At 41.2% G+C, this 22950-nt stretch overlaps 1 protein-coding gene across 9 annotated transcripts in view; it reads right to left on the bottom strand.

Annotated features, from left to right (window-relative positions):
* The window catches only part of ADCY7 (adenylate cyclase 7), a 243687-nt gene that overhangs the window by 13891 nt on the left and 206846 nt on the right, over nucleotides 1–22950 (bottom strand). For all 9 annotated transcript variants that reach the window (XM_056526352.1, XM_056526348.1, XM_056526347.1 and 6 more), the window contains 11 exons: nucleotides 22432–22590; nucleotides 20095–20227; nucleotides 17017–17199; nucleotides 14916–14959; nucleotides 14361–14441; nucleotides 11266–11338; nucleotides 7432–7529; nucleotides 6750–6834; nucleotides 5690–5827; nucleotides 5542–5610; nucleotides 5065–5228 (listed from right to left, as the gene is read on the bottom strand). In XM_056526352.1, coding sequence (XP_056382327.1) covers nucleotides 5065–5228; nucleotides 5542–5610; nucleotides 5690–5827; nucleotides 6750–6834; nucleotides 7432–7529; nucleotides 11266–11338; nucleotides 14361–14441; nucleotides 14916–14959; nucleotides 17017–17199; nucleotides 20095–20227; nucleotides 22432–22590 — 1227 coding nt within the window. The remainder of the gene's footprint in view (nucleotides 1–5064; nucleotides 5229–5541; nucleotides 5611–5689; nucleotides 5828–6749; nucleotides 6835–7431; nucleotides 7530–11265; nucleotides 11339–14360; nucleotides 14442–14915; nucleotides 14960–17016; nucleotides 17200–20094; nucleotides 20228–22431; nucleotides 22591–22950) is intronic.

The raw sequence follows: 22950 nt of genomic DNA, 5'->3' as shown, positions 1-22950 counted from the left end.
GATATACACCTAGCTTTTATGTAAGGAAACTTAGACTGTAAGGCTATGTTCACACGGCAGAATTTATGGTATTCCACACAGAAAAGCAGACTGAAAATTTTTCGCAGTTCTGCTGAATTTCTGTGCGCTTAAAATACAGAATTCCACAGAAAGCCAAAGGCTCACTAACTTCAATGGAATTCCGCTGTGTTAATGGTAGATAGGCAGATGGACCGTAGGAGTAGGAGATATCGGTGCTGGATGAAGGAGCCAGGAGAAGTAGCTGCATAAAATCAAGGCAGGTTTATTGGATGCAACGTGTTTCGCTGCGCATGCGCTGCTTCATCAGGCATGACAGGAATGGGCTTGCATGGGGTATAAATACCTACATGTGTTAACCCTTTATATTACATTAAAAAGTTGTATATACCGAAAGTATGAATAAGACATGAACATTACATAAAATAAAATACATGTCGCTCTCCATCTCATATAACATACAGCAATTAAAACATCAGTAACATGTATCAATTAAATCAAAAACACAAAAAAGTATATTATATATAAAGAAGTAATCTGTTAGGGGTTAATATCCTCCAAGAGCACAGACCGCTATTTATACCATTATTGTACGCCCTCCTGCTGATAAGGGGGGAGGGGTAGCTATTTTAGATCGTTGTGAATATAAAAAAGAAGCATTACGCATCCTAGCGGATAATACATATTATACAGTTTTATCGGAGGATCCATCTCCAGAGATTTTTAGAGATTATTGCAGCCTGATTAATAAAGCAGTGGAGATACATTTATTGGACAAGAGGGAGCATGCGTTCCTTAATGTCAAGAACTACACCCTACCCACTAGGGATGTAAGAAAAAATCAATTCGCGCGATTATCACGATTTTTTCATTTGCCGATACTGAATCGATTCAAAGTATTTTTGAATCGATTCTTTTAAGGATGTGGAATTTTTATCTCCTGACGCCCGGAACAGCATGTCTCGGGCATCAGGAGATACAAGTTCCACATTTGTGGAGCCGGGCAGGCCGGATCTGACACGGTGGCGCTCTGGGTGTATGGAGCGGGCTCCGACTCGTGCCCGCTCCGTACTCTGCGACCCCCGGCTGATTTCAGTAGCCAGGGGCCGCTGATGCATCACTGCCGCTAGTATCCAGCATGCGGTGCTCTGCATTGTGTATGGAGCGGGCTCCAGACTTGTGCCCGCCCCATACTCTGCAGCCCCCGGCTGTTCTCAGTAGCCGGGGGCCGCCGCTAATAGCCAGCATGCGGCGATCGCCGCGGCTGGCTATTAAAGGAGTAGTCCGGCGCACACTTTTCTCGTTTTATCCCGTCCGGGCTGCAAAATAAAAGAAAATGCACTTTCTCTTACCTGCCAACGAGCCCTCGGAGCTCCGGTACAGGTGTTCGATCCCCGGGCTGTATTCTTCTTACTTCCTGTTAGCCCGGCACGTCACACGGAGCTTCAACCTATCACCGGCCGCAGTGATGTCCCGCCTCAGCTGGTGATAGGCTGAAGCTCCGTGTGACGTGCCGGGCTAACAGGAAGTAAGAAGAATACAGCCCGGGGACCGAACACCTGTACCGGAGCTCCGAGGGCTCGTTGGCAGGTAAGAGAAAGTGCATTTTCTTTTATTTTGCAGCCCGGATGGGATAAAATGAGAAAAGTGAGCACCGGACTACTAGATCGCCGCTGTCAAAGCTGACAGCGGCGTCTATTGGGATCTATGAATGCTCCCAGGTGGGCGATGTATCGGGATATATCGTGATGTATCGTCACCTAGACGATATCGCGATATATCGGGATATATCGAATCGCCACACTGGTATCGCGAATCGAATCGTATCGCCAAATTCTTGGCGATTCACACCCCTACTACCCAAATTTTATTATTTACCCACACTTCACAAAGATTTATTTCAACCCCCCCGGTAGACCCATTATTTCCGGTATTGGTTCAATTACTGCTGATTTGTCCCACTTTATAGATTTATTTTTACAACCATACGTATTAAATTTGCCTTCTTACTTGAGGGATTCAGCCCAATTAATTCAGGAATTTCACAATTTATCCCTACCCCCCACTTTTAGCTTCTTGACATTGGACGTATACACCCTCTATTCTAATATCTCCACTGCTCTCCCACACGTCTCCTCCCACAGCCTCCTGCCGGATCTTTGTTGCCTTTGTGCCTGAGAGAAAGCATTCCTTGTTCCTGTGTTACCCTGCCTGTTGCCGTACCCATTGCTATTGACTACCGCCTGTGAACCGTTGCTGCCTGCCCTGACCATTTGCTACGTCTGACTATGCCTTTGCCTGATCCTCTTGTACTTTGCCTTATCTCAGCAGCCAGAGAGGTTGAGTCGCTACTGGGTGGAACGACCTGGGGGTTACTTGCCACAGCAAGTCCATCCCACTTTGAGGCAGGCTCTGGTGAAAACCAGTAACTCCTTAGACTCCGTTCCCCTGGTACGGCCCACGTCATCACCTCTCTGGCACAGCGGATCCAACACCAGCCTCCGCTACCAGCCTGGATCCTGACATAGACTTTTTACTGGAATCTATGGAATTTATACTTGTCAATAATGTATTTGATTTTAACAAAGTTATTTATCGTCAGAACAGGGGCTGTGCCATGGGGACGATTCACCCCCAGTTATGAAAATGTATTTATGGGGCGTTTCGAGTCCCTAGTTATGTTTAGTTAGTTTATTTTGTGGTCAGGGTCCCAACAAGAAGCTTCATTATTTGTAGAAGAATTGAATTCCAACACTTTGGGTCTCCAATTCACTATGCATTTTTCCAATGTTTCTACCCAATTTTTAGACTTAGATATTTCTAAAACACCTAGTGGCTCAATAACAACTAAAACTTTTTTCAAATCTGTAGATGTGAATAGTTTTCTACAATTTGATAGTGCCCATTACCCTAGCTGGTAAAGAGGAGTGCCCTATGGGCAATATCTGCGGATACTCAGAAATTGCACTACTAATGAGGATTTTGAAATCCAAGCAAAAATCTTAAAAACCTGATTCAAACAAAAAGGATATCCTAATTCCTTACTCTCTAAAGCGTACTCTAGGGTAAAAAACTAAAAACAAATAGACTTAGTCGTTCCCAAAATCAAACCAGTTCTTGAAACACACCATGATCAAACAAAAAACCACTTCAAATTTAATTTCATTACAAATTACAATATAGAAGCTCCAAACATAAAAAAATACTTCAAAAAAATTGGTCAATAATAAAAAGTGATCCCATTTTGAAACAGTTGGTTCCCAAAACCCCCAATGTAACATATAGACGTTCTAAAAATGTAAGCAATCTTCTGGCTCCTAGTAGATTCACAGAAGTGAGCACCATTAAAAACATAACATGTAAATCTGAATGTTTCCCATGCAACAAGAACCGATGCCTATGTTGTCATTGGATTAATAAAACTGATGTTTTCTCATCATATCAAACACATTATATCTTCAAAATAAAGGGCTGCCTCAGTTGTGATACGGACTATGCAATCTATTTAATTTCTTGTGGTTGCAATATGCAATACATTGGCCGCACTATTCAAACTGTTCGGGCCAGAATGAACAAACACCGATGGAACATAACCCATGGATTTTTATTTCATAGCTTGTCACGTCATTTTCTCACTGTTCACAATAAAAATACAGAATCATTAAAACTAATTATTTTAGAATCCATTCCATTAAATACACCCAATAGATACCAAAAATTAATTAATAGGGAATCCTTTTGGATCCACAAGCTCCAAACTTTAATCCCATATGGATTTAATGAATGCATAGAGATAGCTAAATAGGAGAAAATTTGTTCCATCTGTGTTCATTCACACTATATACACCTGTTCTTGTATTTGCCTTATAATAGTTGTAATTCACCATGTCATCTGCAAAACAATCATCATGTATATATTTTTACAATTTCTTTATACATATATTTGGTTGTCGTATGGGTCTGTACACACACGCTGCTGTCCCACCACTTGCGCCCTTTGATTGCGGCATTGTCATCCACTCTGCCGCGATTCTCTCGGCGTGTGGCTTCGTGGCCCCGACGTGTCTGCGGACGTCTCAGGATAATCAATTTACCTTCCATTATTTGTAGTTTGTTGACCGGTATTCACACATCCTTGCCCTGTGATGTCCCGAGATCCATGCGTCTTTTTTGACGGGGGCTTGGGAGCTCTGTTGCGAGTGGCGCTCTGTGGATCTGACCTGACAACATGTGAACTTTAGTTGGTGTTAATAGATTGTGAATTTTTTGGTGTCTACCATTTGTATGGTTGCTTCTTTTTATGTTACCCATTCACACTCTGCAACTTCGCCTCGAGATCCGGGACTCTGAATTGGAGAAGCGATGTATGCTGTCTGTGCTCTTGGAGGATATTAACCCCTAACAGATTACTTCTTTATATATAATATACTTTTTTGTGTTTTTGATTTAATTGATACATGTTACTGATGTTTTAATTGCTGTATGTTATATGAGATGGAGAGCGACATGTATTTTATGTAATGTTCATGTCTTATTCATACTTTCGGTATATACAACTTCTTTATGTAATATAAAGGGTTAACACATGTAGGTATTTATACCCCATGCGAGCCCATTCCTGTCATGCCTGATGAAGATGCGCATGCGCAGCGAAATGCGTTGCATCCAATAAACCTGACTTGATTTTATGCCGCTACTTCTCCTGGCTCCTTCATCCAGCGCCGATATCTCCTACGGTCCATCTGCCTATCTATCGTTTTCAAGGAGGGCTGCGGATGAGGACATATACACTTTCAGGCGCTTCCCATTGTTGTGTGCGTGCACACAACCAACTCTGGTAAGCGGCGTGGGATAGATCTGTTCCCCCTCCCTATGGGCCTGACCTGCTGATCCCGCACATGGAGCACCTTCTGTTTTCCTTTTAGATTGCTGTGTTAATGGGACAGCGGAATCCCATTAAACATAATGTGCAGTACATTTTGGCAGAATTTCCACCAGTATACATGTCTTAGCAGGACTTGGTAGTCCACCCAGAAGCCATCATACCTGTTAGTTGGGAATGCGCCCTTGAACAACTCTTTGTGTGTATGGAAGATGATCACATTGTACACGATGAAGGCGACGGATAACAGAAGCATCTTTAGCTCAAAGCACATCCGCAGAAATACAGAACATGCGATGAACCCCAATATGCAGCAGTATATATAATACTGGAAAATAAAGAATCAAAACTCAATACAAGATCATCTCTGCTTAGTGACTTATGCATATAATTTACACATAATGAGACAAAGTAAAAATTTGGTACATACATATTCATTTAACACAGTGGTCTCAAACTGTGGCCCTCCAGATGTTGCAAAAATTCAACTCCCAGCATGCCCGGACAGCTGTTGGCTGTCGCTGTCTGAGCATGCTGGGAGTTGAAGTTTTGCAACATCTAGAGGGCCACAGTTTGAGACTGATTACATTTTACCACAAGGACAAGTAAGTATGCAAACTTTACTAAATAACTGAACTCACAGGGATACTGTGGCAAGCTTCTGTTTCTGGGGTCGATCCATTGCATTTCTTTAAAGACTCATCTAGGGGCTGGAAACACAAAACACGTCAACTCTATAGATGCATTGAAGGTCTAATGCAGAATTACAGATTCCTTTAAATATCTTACCAGATTGAGGATGGCAATGACCAGCAGTGCTCCAATGGTCAGTGCAGCTAAAAGAACTCGCACTAGTGGTTTAGTTTCCACAGTTTCAGCTATTGAACACAGGACATGTGACATAGGGGAGCTCTCTGCACAAAAACGCTGGCAAATAGATAAAGTGTCATTACCATAATGGAGCCATAAGTCAGTTTTTATGCTTCCTAATTAGGGCTGAAACAACTCATCTACACAGTCGATAATAATTGATTAATACTCTACAAACAAGAAAAGCAAACGGACCGGGCACCTCCAGCAATAATAAATGCCGGTGTCACCAGGGGGGTTTGACAAAGCGCAAGGAGGCGTGAAACAGCATTGTAACCCAGGTGTGTGCTCCTGCCTATCCGCTCTGCATATCAGCTACGGAGTGATGTTCCTTTTATGTGAAGTTTGACACAATAAAAGACACAGCAGCAGGACTCAGGTGTGTGCTCCTACTTTTTTCTTTTTCTCGTTACATACAATAATTGATTAATAGTTGATTAGTCAGCCTGACCACCCACACTGTAACTGTGTTAAAGGTTAACCATTTAGATTCCACTGTCAAAACTGACAGTGGCATATAAACAGCCATTCTATCTATCATTGGTGGTGCAGTGGTTTGGATCTGCTCACTGCAATGCCTGAGGCATTTGCTATGCCTTTGTAACTACCAGGACTCTGCTATCCTATAGCAGGCTCTATCAATGCAGATTTCATGAATCAATGCAGTACATATTTATTGCATTGAGCTTTATAAGCAATGATTGCTCATATAACTCCCCTAGGGGGACTAAAAAAAAAATCATCCCCCTCCTTTACTATTTTCAAAATTAAAAAAGAACAAACATATATTGCTGTTTTTGCCTTTTTGTCAAATCATATCCCAGAAAAAATTAAAAACAAAAGACAATAAAAAATCGAATCTACGCCATTGGTACTGATCATACCGTCATACCACAATTTTTTTTTTCTCTAATCAAAAAATTTATAATTAGGCAGATCATCACTTATGAAAATTAAATTATTGCATATATAAACTTACCACACCCTTATCAGCATAACAGATGAGTAGTATGCACAGGATTAATAAAAACACCACAGAAAAGGAAACACCCAGATTTACACTCCTGTAGAAAGAAAAAAAAAACATGAATGAAGTAAATGTATACTGGTACTTCTATCCTAAAACAAGGAGGTTATCCAAGATATAGAAAGCATTGCTACTTTCTTCCAGAAACAGCACAACCTCAGATTGTATGTGCTATTGCAGCTTTGTTGCACTGAAGTGAATGGCGCCAAGTTGTAATACCACACACAATCTGTGGCGCTGTTTTTTGGAAAAAATAAAACAGCTATATTTTTGTAATCCTGGATCATTCCTTTAATGAAAGAGTATGCTAATATCCCTAATTATTGTGTGCAGGTGCTTTAGCCACACCCATTGCAAACAGATGCATAAAATCATGCACACAGCAATGCAAAGTCAAATATAGGTCCTACTAAAGAGCTTGGTGACTTTAATTGTGGCACTCTCATACAGTAGAATGAAAACTTTGCCATAAGTCAGTTTGTGATATTTCTGACTCTAGATGTACTCCTCACCTAAGAGTCATCTTATTGTATTTCCCGTTGTTATCATACCTCCTCTACTATACCATTTTCTACCTTTGTGGTGTGTGCGGTTTCAGTCCCTTTAATCATAAATAACATGGGAGTGCACTGACCTCGGCATAACCAAAACTTGAACCAAGAATATGCAGAAGAACACAACAGCGGCACACATGAAGTAATTTCTGATCTTTGGAATTCGAAGTGTGCGATACTAAAAAATAAAATAATGGTATTGAAACAATCAAATGTTCAAACTGAATAGAAAATATACTGTCCTGAATAGTAAAATTGAGCACATAAAACTTGTTCAGATCAACTATCTAATCAAACACCATGGGCATCTGTAAACACGTGTGCACCCACCAAATGTATTAACAGAACCCTAGTATTACATCTAATTGACCCTTGGACTTCTTAATTAACATACAGTACTACACAGCAATGCAAACCACCCTGCTGTGCCTTAAAGGGGTACTCCGGTGGAAAACATTTTTTTTTTTAATCAACTGGTACCAGAAAGTAAAACAGATTTGTAAATTACTTCTATTAAGAAAATCTTAATCCTTACAGTAATTTTTAGGGGCTGTATACTACAGAAGAAATGCTTTTCTTTTTGGATTTCTCTTCTGTCACGACCACAGTGCTCTCTGCTGACCTCTGCTGTCCATTTTAGGAACTGTCCAGAGCAGGAGAAAATCACCATAGAAAGTTTGCAGTGCACAGTTCCTAAAATGGACAGCAGAGAGCAGTGTGGCCGTGACATCAGAGAAATCCAAAAAGAAAAGCATTTCCCCTGTAGTACACAGCCCCTAAAAAGTGCTGGAAGGATTAAGATGTTTTTAATAGAAGTAATTTACAAATCTTTAACTTTCTGGCACCAGTTGATTTTTTTTTTTCTACCAGAGTACCCCTTTAACTGATGACACATGTCCTTTACATGGTCAATGTATAACTTTTTAGTGCAGTCTTTAGGCAGTTCTGAAGGCTGTATGAGAAATGTGCAGTGATAGCGTAACTCCCTCATCTGGGCTCCAGCAATGTTTTCGTCATCTCCTCCAGCACTCTGTGGCATCTCAGGAAGCTGTGGTAACAGTAGGGATGCAGGGCTGTTTGTCAGCTGATGTCGCTTCTAACAGTCTATTAGCTGGGATGGGTGGGGCGTGCAGGGCCAAATCAACATTGGCCTGGCGCTCACACTTCCCAGAGGCGGTATATTTAAACCCCTGCATTAACTCCAGCCAGTGCTTGTGATTGTGATTCTACACTAGCTTCATTATCAGCATTTACTTCCCTGTTATGCTTCTGTTATTCTGACCTCTGCCTAACCTAACTGTTTTTTTACCTGCTGTCCTGTACATAGAAGTCTACCTGGTTCTGACTTTAACCTGCATTACCTCATTTGTGGATCAGGTTGTATACCTTGTTGCCTTTCTTGTTTTTTACCCTGGCCTGTTCCCTGACTAACCCTTTATATCATAACGTTTTCCCTGATGCATCTGGCTGTTGCTGTTCCTGTTTATTTATTTATTTATATAGTGCCTACAGATTCCGCAGCGCTTACAATTATGGGGTACAAACAAAGACAAGTATCAGACATAAAATTACACAATAACTATTCAAACAAGAGGTGTGGGGATATATTGAGGATATGTTGGGGCTATGTTGGGGATATGTTGGGGATATGTTGAGGCCAATTAGAGACTGTTATAGGCCTGTCTGAAGAGATGTGTTTTCAGGCCACGTTTGAAACTATGGATGTTGTTGTTGAGTCTGAGGGATTGAGGGATAGCATTCCAGAGAACCGGTGCAGCACGAGTGAAGTCTTGGAGATGGGAGTGAGAAGTTCGGATTATAGAAGATGTTAGTGTGAGATCATTAGCAGATCGGAGAGAACGTGTAGGATGGTAGACGGAGATGAGAGAGGAGATGTAGGGAGGTGCAGCATTGTGAGGAGCTTTGTGTGTGAGACTGAGGATTTTGTACTGTATTCTGGACTGAATTGGTAACCAGTGTAGTGACTGGCACAGGGAGGAGGCGTCGGTGTAGCGGCTGGAGAGGAAGATGAGTCTGGCTGCGGCATTAAGGATGGACTGGAGAGGAGAGAGTTTGGAGAAAGGAAGGCCTATTAGTAAAGAGTTACAGTAGTCGAGGCGGGAGTGAATCAAAGCAATAATGAGAGTTTTAGCAGTTTCAGTAGTGAGAAACGGGCGAATTCTTTAAATGTTTTTGAAATGCAGGTGACAAGAACGTGAATGAGACTGAATATGGGGAGTGAAAGACAGATCAGAGTCAAGTATAACTCCAAGACAGCGAGCCTGCTGCCCGGGAGTTATGGTAGTACCACATACCGAGATGGAAATGTCAGGGTTAGGTACAGTATCAGTTGATAGAGAAAAGACAAGAAGTTCTGTTTTAGAAAGATTTAGTTTCAGATATAAAGAGGACATGATGTCTGAGACGGCAGAGAGACAGTCACTGGTATTCTGTAGGATTGCAGGGGTGATGTTGGCGGAGGAGGTATAGAGTTGGGTGTCATCAGCGTAGAGGTGGTACTGGAAACCAAATCTATTGATTGTTTTTCCAATGGGGGATGTGCAGAGTGAAAAGAGTAGGGGACCCAGGACCGATCCCTGGGGAACCCCGACAGCAAGGTGAAGAAGAGAAGAAGTAGAGCCAGAAAACGAGACGCTAAAGGAGCGGCCAGAGAGATAGGAGGAAAACCAGGCGAGACCATATCTATGCCCAGCACTCACTCAGTGTAGGTAATGTCGCCTGTAGGCAGGGACAGTGGCTGTAGGCGAGCTTATAGTTGCATTCTTCCCTGCCTGACATGACAGAAGAGACACTGGTTGGCTTCAGCTCTAACCAAAGTGCTCAGAAAGAAGGGAAATTAATTATAATGGTGTGGTATGGGGTGTGAGATGCAGGGCAGATGGCATTAACCTCTTGTATTCATGACGCCAGGGCGTGGTTTATCCTCAATACCACCCGAAGGTATACTGCTGGATCCTGTACTAGGCACAGGGGCAATAATGACTCAGACGCCAAGTTATAGACAACATTACCTTTACTGAGTGACAGATGGTATAGTCTACACAGTGTAGCCAGGCCCACGGAGGTGACCAGTGACTTCAGAGACCTTAAGGGCTTGCGGGGACTTGCAGTGGTTTTGGTGGCAATTTAGTGCAGGCCACGTTGACTTGACAATAGATGACAGTGATTGATTTGACTGGAGACAGACTAAGCTGTGACTTTAGCTTACTTGTAGACTTGTAGCTCGAGGCTACAGACTACACTTAAGGCCTCCTATGACTCCAGACACACTCTTAGGCTCGACTGCACCTCAGCAAAGACTCAGGAACTAAGAGAGAGAAGAGACTCCTCCCAGGGCTTTTATGGGGGAGACTCTGGTGGGGTCCCATTGGTCACTCTTAAGTCAACTGGGCACTGATACCTCCTGGTTAACAATCACATGACAACTCACATGACAACTGGTGATCACATGTTAGTTAAACTTTCTTAAAGATACAACATTCTTATATACATAACATAGGGGATAATATACAATTACAGTAGAACAGATGCAGGGGGGGGGGCAGGGGACACTGCAGGGAGGCTGCCTGACAGGGCAGCAAGGGTACCCGGTAACAACTCCCGTACTGGGCCACCACAATGGCTTCTATTTCCAAATAACTAAACACACAATAATGAATGTGTTGTATACAATACAAAACAGTTATGCTACTTCCTTTAATATTCCCAAAGAGGTCAGCTAAGATGACGAATGGCAACCAAAATCAAAACAGTGGACTTCCCTTTGGGTGTAACTAGTGCTGTTATGGCACAGCAGAAAACTGTATTGTAGAAATAAACATAATAAATATGATTATTCATTAAAATTATTTGTTTTTGCCATGTAGAGGATAGAGTTTAAAATGGTTCCCTACCTCTTTTTCCAGACCATCAGCAGTGAAAAAAAGTAGGAATGCATAAAAGTCATCCGATTTCCCAAACCAGGGTCTGAAAAAAAGGACAGCCAAAAATTGACACGTTCAAACATGAAACATAATAAAATACCTGGTTTCTGAACTTCCTATAGAAAACCTTGATGTATAAGGATTTTCCTTTTATTAATTTTGTTATGTTGCAGATTTGTGTTGGAATAAAAAAAAATCACGTTTTTTCTGCACTCATACTGAAAATGTAAAAACAGAATGTTAGAAATCTTTACAAAATTTCACAAAGACATAAGTATCCAACCCCTTTGCTGTGAGAATTGAAAATGAGCTTTGTGGACCTCCCATTTCTCTTGCTCAACTTTCTGCACCTTGATTGGAGTCCTCAAGTGGTAAATTCAGTTTATTAGACTTGATTTGGAAATACACACCCCTGATCTATATAAGGTCTCACAGCTGACAATGAATATCATAGGAAAGACCAAGCCATGAAGTGAAGAAAACTGCCCATAGAGAAGGGTTCTAAAAATGTCTTAGAGGGGTACTCCAGGGAACTAAACCCATAGCCCATCCTTTCCCTCTCACCAACCTATGTAGTTGTCTAAATATCATTCATTAGCTATATACAGCAGTTTTCCTCTTTCAGCTGTCACTTACATGCAGGAAGTGTGAGGAAAAATTCATCCAGCCAACTACTGTGGGGGAGATTTATCAAAACCAGTGCAGAGGAAAAGTTGCCCAGTTGCCCATAGAAACCAATCAGATTGCTTCTTTCATTTTGCAGGGGCCTTGTTAAAAATGAAAGAAGCAATCTGATTGGTTGCTATGGGCAACTGGGCAACTTTTCCTCTGGACAGGTTTTGATAAATCTCCCCCTGTGTCTTGACAGGAGGGTGGGGGCTAGTTCAGTGAGGGGTTTACACAGAGACATGCACCACATGCTTCCTGGCTTCAAAGCCACAGCTCTCTTCCCCCTCCCCTCTCCTCTCTGTGAGCTGTGAGAGAAGCTGAGTGAAGATTGCTGTAGGTGTTATCACTTACTGCTGCCATTCAAAGCAAAACATGATTTATTGCTGGAGGAAGGATGAAAAGACCTGTACAGTGTGTGAGCTGCAGTGTGAACATGCACACCGATAGTGAAAGCAATTGGCTGGCAGCCATTACACAGAGCTGCACTGACTTCTGGGAGTGGTAGTCTGTGCTGCAAACAAGGAAAAAAAGCATTTAGGAAACAACAGGAGCCACAGGAGCTGCCAAAACCACATGAATAACTACAGGGGACACAGAACAGGTATTTTGGTGGCTTTGGGGCATTTTTATTTTTCTTAACTTCCCCTGGGTACCCCTTTAAATACTAAAAACTTTCAGGATCACAGTGGCCTCCATAATTTTTACATGGAAGAAGTTTGGAACAACCAGGACTCTTCCTTGAGCTGTCCACCTAACAAAACTAGGTAATAGCGGTGGGGGGACTTCCAGAAGGTCAAACATCACTGCAGCACTCCACTTATCTGGGCTTTATGGTAAAGTGGCCACAAAGAAGCCTCTTCTGATTAAAAGACACATGTAAGCTCACTTGAGGGGGTACTCCAGCCTTAGACATCTTACCCCCAATGTAAACGATGGGGGATAAGATGTCAGATTGTGGGTGTCCCGCCGCTGGGGACCCTCGTAATCTCCCTGCTGAACTCGGCATTTGTTTAAAGCATCGGGTGCAGTGACGGAGGCTCGTGACGTCACGGCCAGCCCCGCTCATGATGTCAACAAGACAACCCTAAGCACACAGCCAAGACAACACAGAACTGGCTTAGAATCAAATCTGTGAATGTCCTTGAGACGGAACCCTGACTTGAACCTAATGAAATATATCTGGTGAGACCTGAAAATGGCTGTCCACCGATTACCCCACCTAACCTCAGAGCTTGAGAGGACCTGCAGAGAAAAGTTGCAGAAAGTCCTCAAATCCAGGTATGTAAATCTTATGACATCATCCCTAAGAAGACTGGAGGCTGTAATCGCTGCCAAAGGTGCTTCAACTAAGTACTGAGTAAAGGGTCTGAATATTTATGACAATGCAATAATTTAGTTTTTCATGTTCAATACATTTAAAAAATATTTCTATTATTCTGTTTTCAATTTGCAATTATGCGGTACTGAGTGCAGAACAAAGGGGAAAACTGGCCAAAACATAATAAATATGAAAATAGTGAAAAGGTCTGAAGGCTTTCTTACTGCACTGTATTTTGAAACACACAACATTTGTTGAAGACATTTTACCTGAATGGGGCTTGCATTTATCCATGTGTTTGTTACAGAAAAAAACACATTCACACAAATGGAACGTAAGCTTCACAAATTTCTGCAATAAACCTGCTGAATGTGTATATACCATTAGAGGGGTTTTTACCAGCTCATAAAGTGATGATATATTGTTAAGTATGCTATCACTTTTTGATCATTAGGAATGTAGGGGCCTCCGCACTGCATATCCTACTAAGATTTCCCCCTAGAGCAGTGCCCATTGCACAGGATAATGTAGCCCGGCCTTATTCACTGGAATTGAGAGGTTCTGCAGTTCCAACTGCACTGCAGGTGGCTGGCAGCATCACTATACAGGAAAAACTTTGGAAGGGACTCCTTCTCAGGATCGGTTGGGGTACCAACAGATCTCAGACATTCAGAAAATGCTGACATTTTAGCAATTTGCCATTACTTTATTAGATGATAAACTATTGTCACAAGCTGAGGGTCTCACAATTATTATAGCGGTGCTTATTACAGGTGGCATTGTCATTAAAGTGTATGTAGAAAACTGGTAAGGCTCCTGGAAGAAATAGCTTTACAGATAATGGAGAGAAACTGTGCACAGATTTACACCAGATAGAGGAACCCTTAACTGTCTGGGATCCCATCTGCCAGTTCTAACCAACCAAAAATGTACAACATATCACCGGTTATTGGGGGGACATCTATAAAACTGTCTACAAGTAAAAACTGTCCCATAGAAACTGTCCTTGTTTGTTAAAGGCAACTAAGACAGGTTTTATAAGTCTGTGCCAGTTTTTTATACAGGTGGAGAAACGTACTTAACAGAGCTGAGCCCATCAATTGTGTTCAGCATTCTGTCATGAAGTTCTTCTTCCTGGTTCCGTTTTTGTGATACAGTCCTGAATAAAAAAACATAAATGTGTTTGTACATATCACCTCATGAAAAAAAGCTTAGTTCACTGCCACAATATCTATATGTGTAATGTGTCTAGTGCAGCTACTGTGTATATCTATGTAATTCTTTTCTATCCTTATGATGGGTTTGAGGATAAAACCCACCAGCAGCCTGGTTACCAGGATAAAAATACAATGGTGCCAGCCTGTGCAAGAAACTGATTGTACCAGTCTGCTGGTCACTTCTCAATGCTGACATGGACTGGATTGGTGGGCACAGAAGCATGCCACATATTCAAATATTACTTCATCCTTTCCCAATTATACAGTGTATTGAAGTGAAATCACATATGACATTTATTTCTAACATTTCCTTACTCTGGATCCACAAGGTTAGATGTTAGAAAATCATTTCCTTGACAGAAGTTTTGTTTTCAGTCTCAAAAAAATAAATAAATAAAAAGAATGGTTATTCATACCTTTCTGTATTAGCCTGGCGCCCCATATTTTGCAGAGCTATTTCCTACAAAAACAAATATTAGAAAAATATTAAATAAATTAGTTTTTTTAACCTAATTATTGGGTAAATAGAACCAATTAAAAAGCTACATATGTGTGTATACATACATTTATATATACTTTACGTTCACTGTGGTTCTGTGGTAACAAGAAATCAGAGATCCCTCAGTCAGTGATAGATTGCCAGGCCCACCACCTAACATTTATTCTTGCCTTATTTGTGGATATGTGGAAAAAATAAGTGCTGATTCATTGGTTGTCAGTACTGAAAGGAGATCTCGACAACCAATGGTCACTTTGTTATTGATGGTGACAAAATGACAGCTCAGAACTCCAAAATTAATTCAGAAGCTCCATTATACTTATTTGCTATTTTTTTTTTTTTTTTATTCAATGAAGGTCCATCTGGCTACATGAATAGGGCACACACCTGTTCTCAGGTTGTGTGCAGAATTACACCTTGGCTCCAATCACTTCAATGGAACAGAGCTTCAATACCAAACACAACCTAAGGACAGGTTTGGTACTGGTTATGGAAGAAATCAGCTCTGTTTTTCTAATTTTGCATAACCCCTTTAACATTTAGCAACCCAGATGGTTTCCACAGTGCAATGTGCCCCCATTCAAAAGGGTTTGGTGAAGTGGGTTCACATATATCCAACGATTCAGTTCAGTGAACCAAACCCAACACTGGCCGCAACTGATGCCACAATTGATGGCAAAGTGCATCAGATGACTAGGATCCGGCACCCATTATTTCTGCATGCCGAATGGGGGAACGCTGCTAGACGCATTCCCTGGTTCAGCGGGTCTGGCAATGCAGCAGGCAAATTAAAGTGGCAGATGAATGCAGACTGCCCCATTTAAATGAAGTAAATAAAGCAAAAAAGTTTCTAAATATTTTCTTTACATGTGTGCCCTTGGAAGGGGGAGGTGCACTGAGCTTCTCATTACAGCTTGCCAATAACCCAATTATTTCTTACATGCCATCACTTTAAAAGATCTGTCCCTGAAACTAAACATGTGATCTGACAATCGTATCATCATACTCATTGAAACATCTATTTACTGTTAACAAAAACTCATTAGAATGCCAACTGCATCCTGTGCTTCTCTACAGAAATCATTTGTAATACCTACATCGTTTGCACATCTTTTGGAAAAAATATATTTAAAGCATACCTGATGTTACAGGTGACTTCAGGATAAGATGCCCTTTCTGTGTATAAGAGGAGCAGCACTATTTAAGGCCATTTTATACATATATATATATATATATATATATATATATATATATATATATATGAATATTGTATTTTTCAGCAGATTTATGCTCTGCATGTTTTATCTCTTATTTGCAGTTCTCTCAAAGCTGGTGGGTGGTGCCTACCCTCCATACACCGCACACATCGAGGAGCCTAAACATCTATGTCTCTATATATACAGACTATACAGCATGGAAGGCATGAAAAACAGCAGTGAGCAGTCTAAACTGTGTATAAATCTTTCTCTGTCTCTGCTTCTGTGTTCTAGGGAATTCTTCCAGAGGTATGCAGTAGAGAGGGAAGAAAGCTAACAACAGGAGAAATAAGCACTTTTGTCTAATCTGATATATTACAAAGTTTCTTATACTATTGATCTATGCAAAGTTAGTTAAAATGACAGGAAAACTTTTAAATGGGCACTGTCAGATTCAAAAACTTTATATGTTTATATGTTGGCAAAACCCTCACCTCCCTTACTAGACCTGTGCTTCAGCTTGGACAAAGCCATGATTCTATAAGCCATGATTTCTATATAAAAGAAATAACATTTTCTCATGAAGTATATTAGAAAGGTTTTGCAAAGATCTACAACATATAAAAAGTTTTTGAATCTGACAGTGCCCATTTAAGTTAATTGTGAGTTTTAAGTTATTGTTGCCAAAAACAAGCATGCCATTCATACTACAGTTTTTTTGTTGTTGTTTTCTTTTACAATGTACCAAAATGTATGATTTACTAAAAAGCAGATATTAATTAAACAAATCTAAACTGAGCAATATTGCAGAAAGCCACTAACCCGTTTTGGTTTTCCATTTGTAACTGCTGTCGCCATAATTGAGGGCTCACTTGTGTCAAGATGAGAGAAGGGTCTGGCTGCTCCCCATGATTCCAGATATCTTGTCATTCTGACTGACGGTCGAACTTTTAGGCCATCATTTACTCTGGCCCTAGAAAGGTGATGGTTCTTGATTGGGCGTTCCTTTGATTAGAAATAATAAAAAAAACATATTTCAATAAACTGACCTTAAAGGGGTACTCTGCCCCTAGTCATGTTACCCCCTATCCAAAGGATAAGGATAACATGTCTGATAGCGGGAGGTCCAGCTGCTAGGGCCCCCCGTGATCTCTGGAGCGCCACTCCATAATCTAATACACGGAGCAAACTCCGCTTTGTGCCAGATGACGGGCGACCACCGCCGTCAGGCCCCTTCATTCATGTCTATGGGAGAGGGCATGACAGCTCTGTACTAGCCATTATGCCCCGTCCCATAGACATGAATGGAAGGAGCATCATGTGAAGTCCCCTGGCTTCCGTGTTCATGAACGCCGCAGCGCCGGCCAGGAGATTGCTGGGGGTCCCAGCTGCCGGACCCCTGCGATCAGACATGTTATCCCCTATCCTTTGGATAGGGGATAACATGTCTAGGGGTAGAGTACCCCTTCAAGTACCATATTTTAATTGTTTTTAAGTCTAAAATTCTATTCTGATAAAGAAAAAAAATTATATATCTTTAAAACAGTAGGAGCATTGATTTTTTTTCCAGATATTAAAAGCTGCAGACACCTGCATAGACACAGATGTACACAGAATAGCAGTATATTTTTTGTTATATTAAGCTCAAGGCACATTACTCTAGATTGTTGGCGATGTGCTATATTCATACAGTTGCAGTTAAGTTTGTGTAATGATTATACCATATATACTTTTAGTCATTAGATGCCTATATGGTAAGTTTGTGAGATTTCATGAAGTTGACCTTTTGTAAAGTAATTTAAAAAAAACGTGGCAACCCGGTTCTAAATGGCAGCTGCAACAGCGATAAGCTGATCATTACAGATCCAGGGTCTATAAGCCACATCTTGCAATACACTTTCCCTGTAGTGGACACTGCAAAGGGAAATGTAATTACATGACAGCCACTGAAATGACAGTCAAGCATGTAATGTATAAATAGAATGGGTCCAGCAGAGAGGAACCCACTCTTACACAGCCTAATGTTTCTAGTGTATAGAGTGGTTTCCTCTTCACCCCAACATACAGTAGCTTTTACATGGCCTTTATATGGATTAATAGGGCAACCCTTTTAAATGTAAAACTTGTTTAATGTGATAACAATAGAAGATAATTTTCTGAGCGCTAACAGTGGAACAAAGGGTACAAACAATAATACTGCACATAAGACTATACAGCTATTCTGCTCATACCATGCTTTGTTCAGTGAGCAGCCACACTTTATGGTCAAAAGAATGTGGCCACTTGACCATCACACCTGTATGAGCCTGCTGGACATTTTCTTCCAAATCCACAAGGATTAAAAGGGTATTCCAGGCAAAAACTTTTTTTATACATCAACTGGCTCCGGAAAGTTAAACAGATTTGTAAATTACTTCTATTAAAAAATCTTAATCCTTCCAATAGTTATTAGCTTCTGAAGTTGAGTTGCTGTTTACTGTCTAACTATTTTCTGATGACTCACGTCCTGGGAGGTGTCCAGGTCCTATGGGGATATTCTCGCATCATGCAAGGGATATTCTCCCATCAAGCACAGCTCCTGGGACGTGACATCATCATTGAGCAGTTAGACAGAAAACTTCAGAAGCTAATAACTATTGGAAGGATTAAGATTTTTTAATAGAAGTAATATACAAATCTTTTTAACTTTACGGAGCCAGTTGATATATAAAAAAAAGTTTTTGCCTGGAATACCCCTTTAAAATGTTTTCTCATGGAGACAACTCCTGTCCATATGTCCTATTAGAAGGTCTGTCACAAAATCAGCATTTCAGTTGATCTTCAAAGGTGTTTAATTAGGTTGGGTGACAGCTCTGTAGAGATACTCCAGTTCCTTAACATCAAACTCATCATACCATGCTTTTATGGGTCTAAGCAAAAATGGTGCCATAATGTTGGAAGCATCAATTGTCTAAAATGTCCTTGTATGCTTTAGCATTAAAGGGGTATTCCAGGAAAAAACTTTTTTTTATATATCAACTGGTTCCAGAAAGTTAAACAGATTTGTAAATTACTTCTATTAAAATTTTTTAATCCTTTCAGTACTTATGAGCTTCTGAAGTTAAGGTTGTTCTTTTCTGTCTAAATCCTCTCTGATGACACCTGTCTCGGGAAACGCCCAGTTTAGAAGCAAATTCCCATAGCAAACCTCTTCTAAACTGGGCGTTTCCCGAGACACGTGTCATCAGAGAGCACTTAGACTGAAAAGAACAACCTTAACTCCAGAAGCTCATAAGTACTGAAAGGATTAAGATTTTTTAATAGAAGTAATTTACAAATCTGTTTAACTTTCTGGAGCCAGTTGATATATATCAAAAAGTTTTTTCCTGGAATACCCCTTTAACATTACACTTTAAATAGGGTATCTATCCTGAACCCTTGAAAACAGTTCCAAACCATTATTCTGCTAGGCCCTCTGTTAGGTAGAGATATATAAGAATTTCGTCACGCTTCTAACCTATAGTTCTTGTGCTGATCCCCCTTCCAGAGTTTTATTTTGGTACTGAGTAATGACATGCCAACCACTTCAACACTTGGCAGACCCAGTTGTCAAACATGAGTGGTTTACTACTTCATAGCTGTGCTGCTGTTACTCTGACACTAACATTTTACAATATTAACACTTACATTTCCAAATCCAGCAGATGAGAAATATCCCAAACTAACTAGGTGTCGCTGTGCTCTTTAGTATGACCAATACTACCACCAATGTTTGTCTATTGAGAATTGGCGTGACTGAAACACCTTTAATGAATTAGGGCGGGTGTCCAAATATTTTAGGCCATATACTGCACATGCCATCTAAGACATTAAAAGAAAACAAAAACACCCGTTTACTTTATACATTAATATCACACTCACTCTTGGATCAACAATAAGATAGGTTTTAATGTTCATTTCTTTCAGGTATGGGTCTCTGAGTTCTCCATGCCCATCTTCCACACTGTAGGCCCCATTCAAGTGCTTCAATGTTGCTTCCGTGATGTGAACTCGACTTAAAATTAAACAACAAAAAATTATAATTTCATATAGACAAAAAGGAAAGTATTTGTACTTTAATGGTCTATTCACGCGTACAGTATTCTGTGCAGATTTGATGCACAAGATTTTCAGCTGCAAATGTCAATGTAAACTAAATGACTGAACACAGCTCCAAACCTGCGCATCAAATCTGCGCAGAATACTGTACGTGTGAATAGACCCTAAAGGGCCTATCAATTACTAATCATTTAAGATCCAATTGCCCCAACCTTTATAGAACTAGCTAAGCTCTTTCACCAGTGGTCTTCAAACTGTGGCCCTCCAGATGTTGCAAAACTACAATTCCCAGAATGCCCGGACAGCCGTTGGCTGTCCGGGCATGCTGGGAGTTGTAGTTTTGCAACATCTGGAGGGCCACAGTTTGAAGACCGCTGTCTTTCACAGTGTTTATACCTTTCTAAGCATGGAACATAACCCAGCTCTGATAACTCAAATGGGAGGGTGTTGCAAATCTCTACACAGCAGGTGGCCACGAGTGATAAAGTGCAGGGGAAAAATGAAAAAGAAACTTTGATCCTTTTTCCAGATCAAAAAGGTGGGCCAACAGTGACTTGATACTTACTTTTTCTTATGGAAGAGCTCAGAGGCAGTAGGGCCTAGACAGTTTGCAGCTCTAAAGCAGAGAAACTCATCTGCTTGTGTGCCGGTGAGGTTCAGAGGCAGGGACACCCATTACTTATCTTACTGGAACTCCAATTGCCAACAGTGGGGTGTAAAGTTTGTTAAGTGATAGCCCTGCTGCACTAGGCCTGGACAAAAGCCTACTTAGATCCTAATTTGAAGCTATGGGATCCTTATTCAGCTTAGGACTACAGGCATGCAAACAGTGTCACGACTAGACTAAACTCTTAACAGAAGCTCCTCAACCCATATTGTCCTTGACTCAACTGTTCTAAGACTGAACTGACTTTTGCTGTTTAGAGAGGCTGGACGTCTTCTGGAAGGTCCCGGCCCTCTGAGTGTGCATGTGGGTTAACCCCATACAGCTCTCAGCCTAGCCTTTTACAAAGGCTCACAGTTTCAGTTGCATAAAATACTGAAGGCACGCATGACATACGACAGCCAATCACAATGCCTGCAGTGGGACACTGCATAAACAAATACTATTATACTCTGCAGCAGGGGTCAAGTCCTGGAAAAAAAAAGTGTGGGAACTCTTCCACATAAGGGCTAGTCCTTCAGCACTCCTGCTAATGGGAACGGTGTTCCTGCTGTGATAAAAGTGCAGGAACTCAGTTCCCACACATTCCTGCAGGACAGCCCTGCTCTGCAGTCATTGCCTCAATTTCTTCATACACTACACATAAAGGGGGAGATTCATTAAGAACTGTGTTGAGGAAAAGTTGACCAGTTGCCCATAGCAACCAATCAGATTGCTACTTTTATTTTTCAGAGGCCTAGCAACTGGTCGACTTTTCCTCTGCAAATGTTTTGATGAATCTACCCCAAAGTGTTGTAAGAAATGTAAATGCTTTAATTTGCTGCCAAGCATGTCTAAAATTCTTATCCAATCTTAAAGGGGTATTCCGCCCCTAGACATCTTATCCTCCTTATCCAAAGGATAGGGGATAAGATGTCAGATTGCCACGGTCCCGCTGCTGGGGATCCCCGCTGCAGCACCGCACTATCATTACTGCGCAGAGCGAGTTCGCTCTACACGTAATGATGGGCAGTACAGGGGCCAGAGCATCGTTACGCCACGGCTCCGCCCCTCGTGACGTCACGGCCCGCCCCTTTCAATACAAGTCTATGGGAGGGGGTGTGGCGGTCATCACGCCCCCTCCCATAGACTTGCATTAAGGGGACGGGCCATGACGTCACGCTGCTCCGTCCCCCGTATCGCCCGTCATTACGCACAGAGCGAACTGCTCTGTGCTGTAATGATAGCGCGGTGCCGCAGCGGGGATCCCGGGGGTCCCCAGCAGCGGGACTGCGGCGATCTGACATCTTATCCCCTATCCTTTGGATATGGGATAAGATGTCTAGGGGTCGGAGTACCCCTTTAACTAGTGTATTTGGATTGATATCCTCACTGAATGCAAAATCATGTGAAATTATTTTTCTCCTACTATAGTATTCTTGCACACAAATTAAATTCTCATTCAAAAATGTTAATAATGTTGAGAGATTGGAGAAAAAGCATCAAACACATCTTACCCTGGTACTCCTGCAGATTCCATGCGATTAGCTAATGAGACATCATGTGACCAAACATCAAACTGCCACTTTCGCAGTCCAATCACCCCACAGAGAACATTGCCAGAATGTACTCCCACCCGCATGTTGATGTCTGCTCCCGTGGCTTCTCTCACCTGTCTTTAGGAATAAAATGTCCGAAAAATGATATATCCTAACATGATATGAATTATGTTCCTCTAGTGACAAGATTTTCTCACAGCATTCTGATTTTTCTAATAAACTGACTCAACCATATATGTACATTGGAATTATTTTAGAAATAAACAATAAATAAAGTTCTACTATACAGAACAATTAGAACTTGTCAAAGTGTTGGCTACTTTTTTGTTAGGAGTTCTTCAATGATCAAAGGGAATATGACTGTTGAAACTCCTACTGTTAAGCTAGAACATCTATGGGGGAGATTTATCAAAACCTGTCCAGAGGAAAAGTTGCCGAGTTTCCCATAGCAACCAATCAGATCGCTTCTTTCATTTT

Source organism: Hyla sarda, chromosome 6 (assembly GCF_029499605.1).
Source record: "Hyla sarda isolate aHylSar1 chromosome 6, aHylSar1.hap1, whole genome shotgun sequence".
NCBI lineage: Eukaryota > Metazoa > Chordata > Amphibia > Anura > Hylidae > Hyla > Hyla sarda.
Note: the sequence above shows the minus strand (reverse complement) of the source record. Positions and strands in the feature narration are given on the sequence as shown.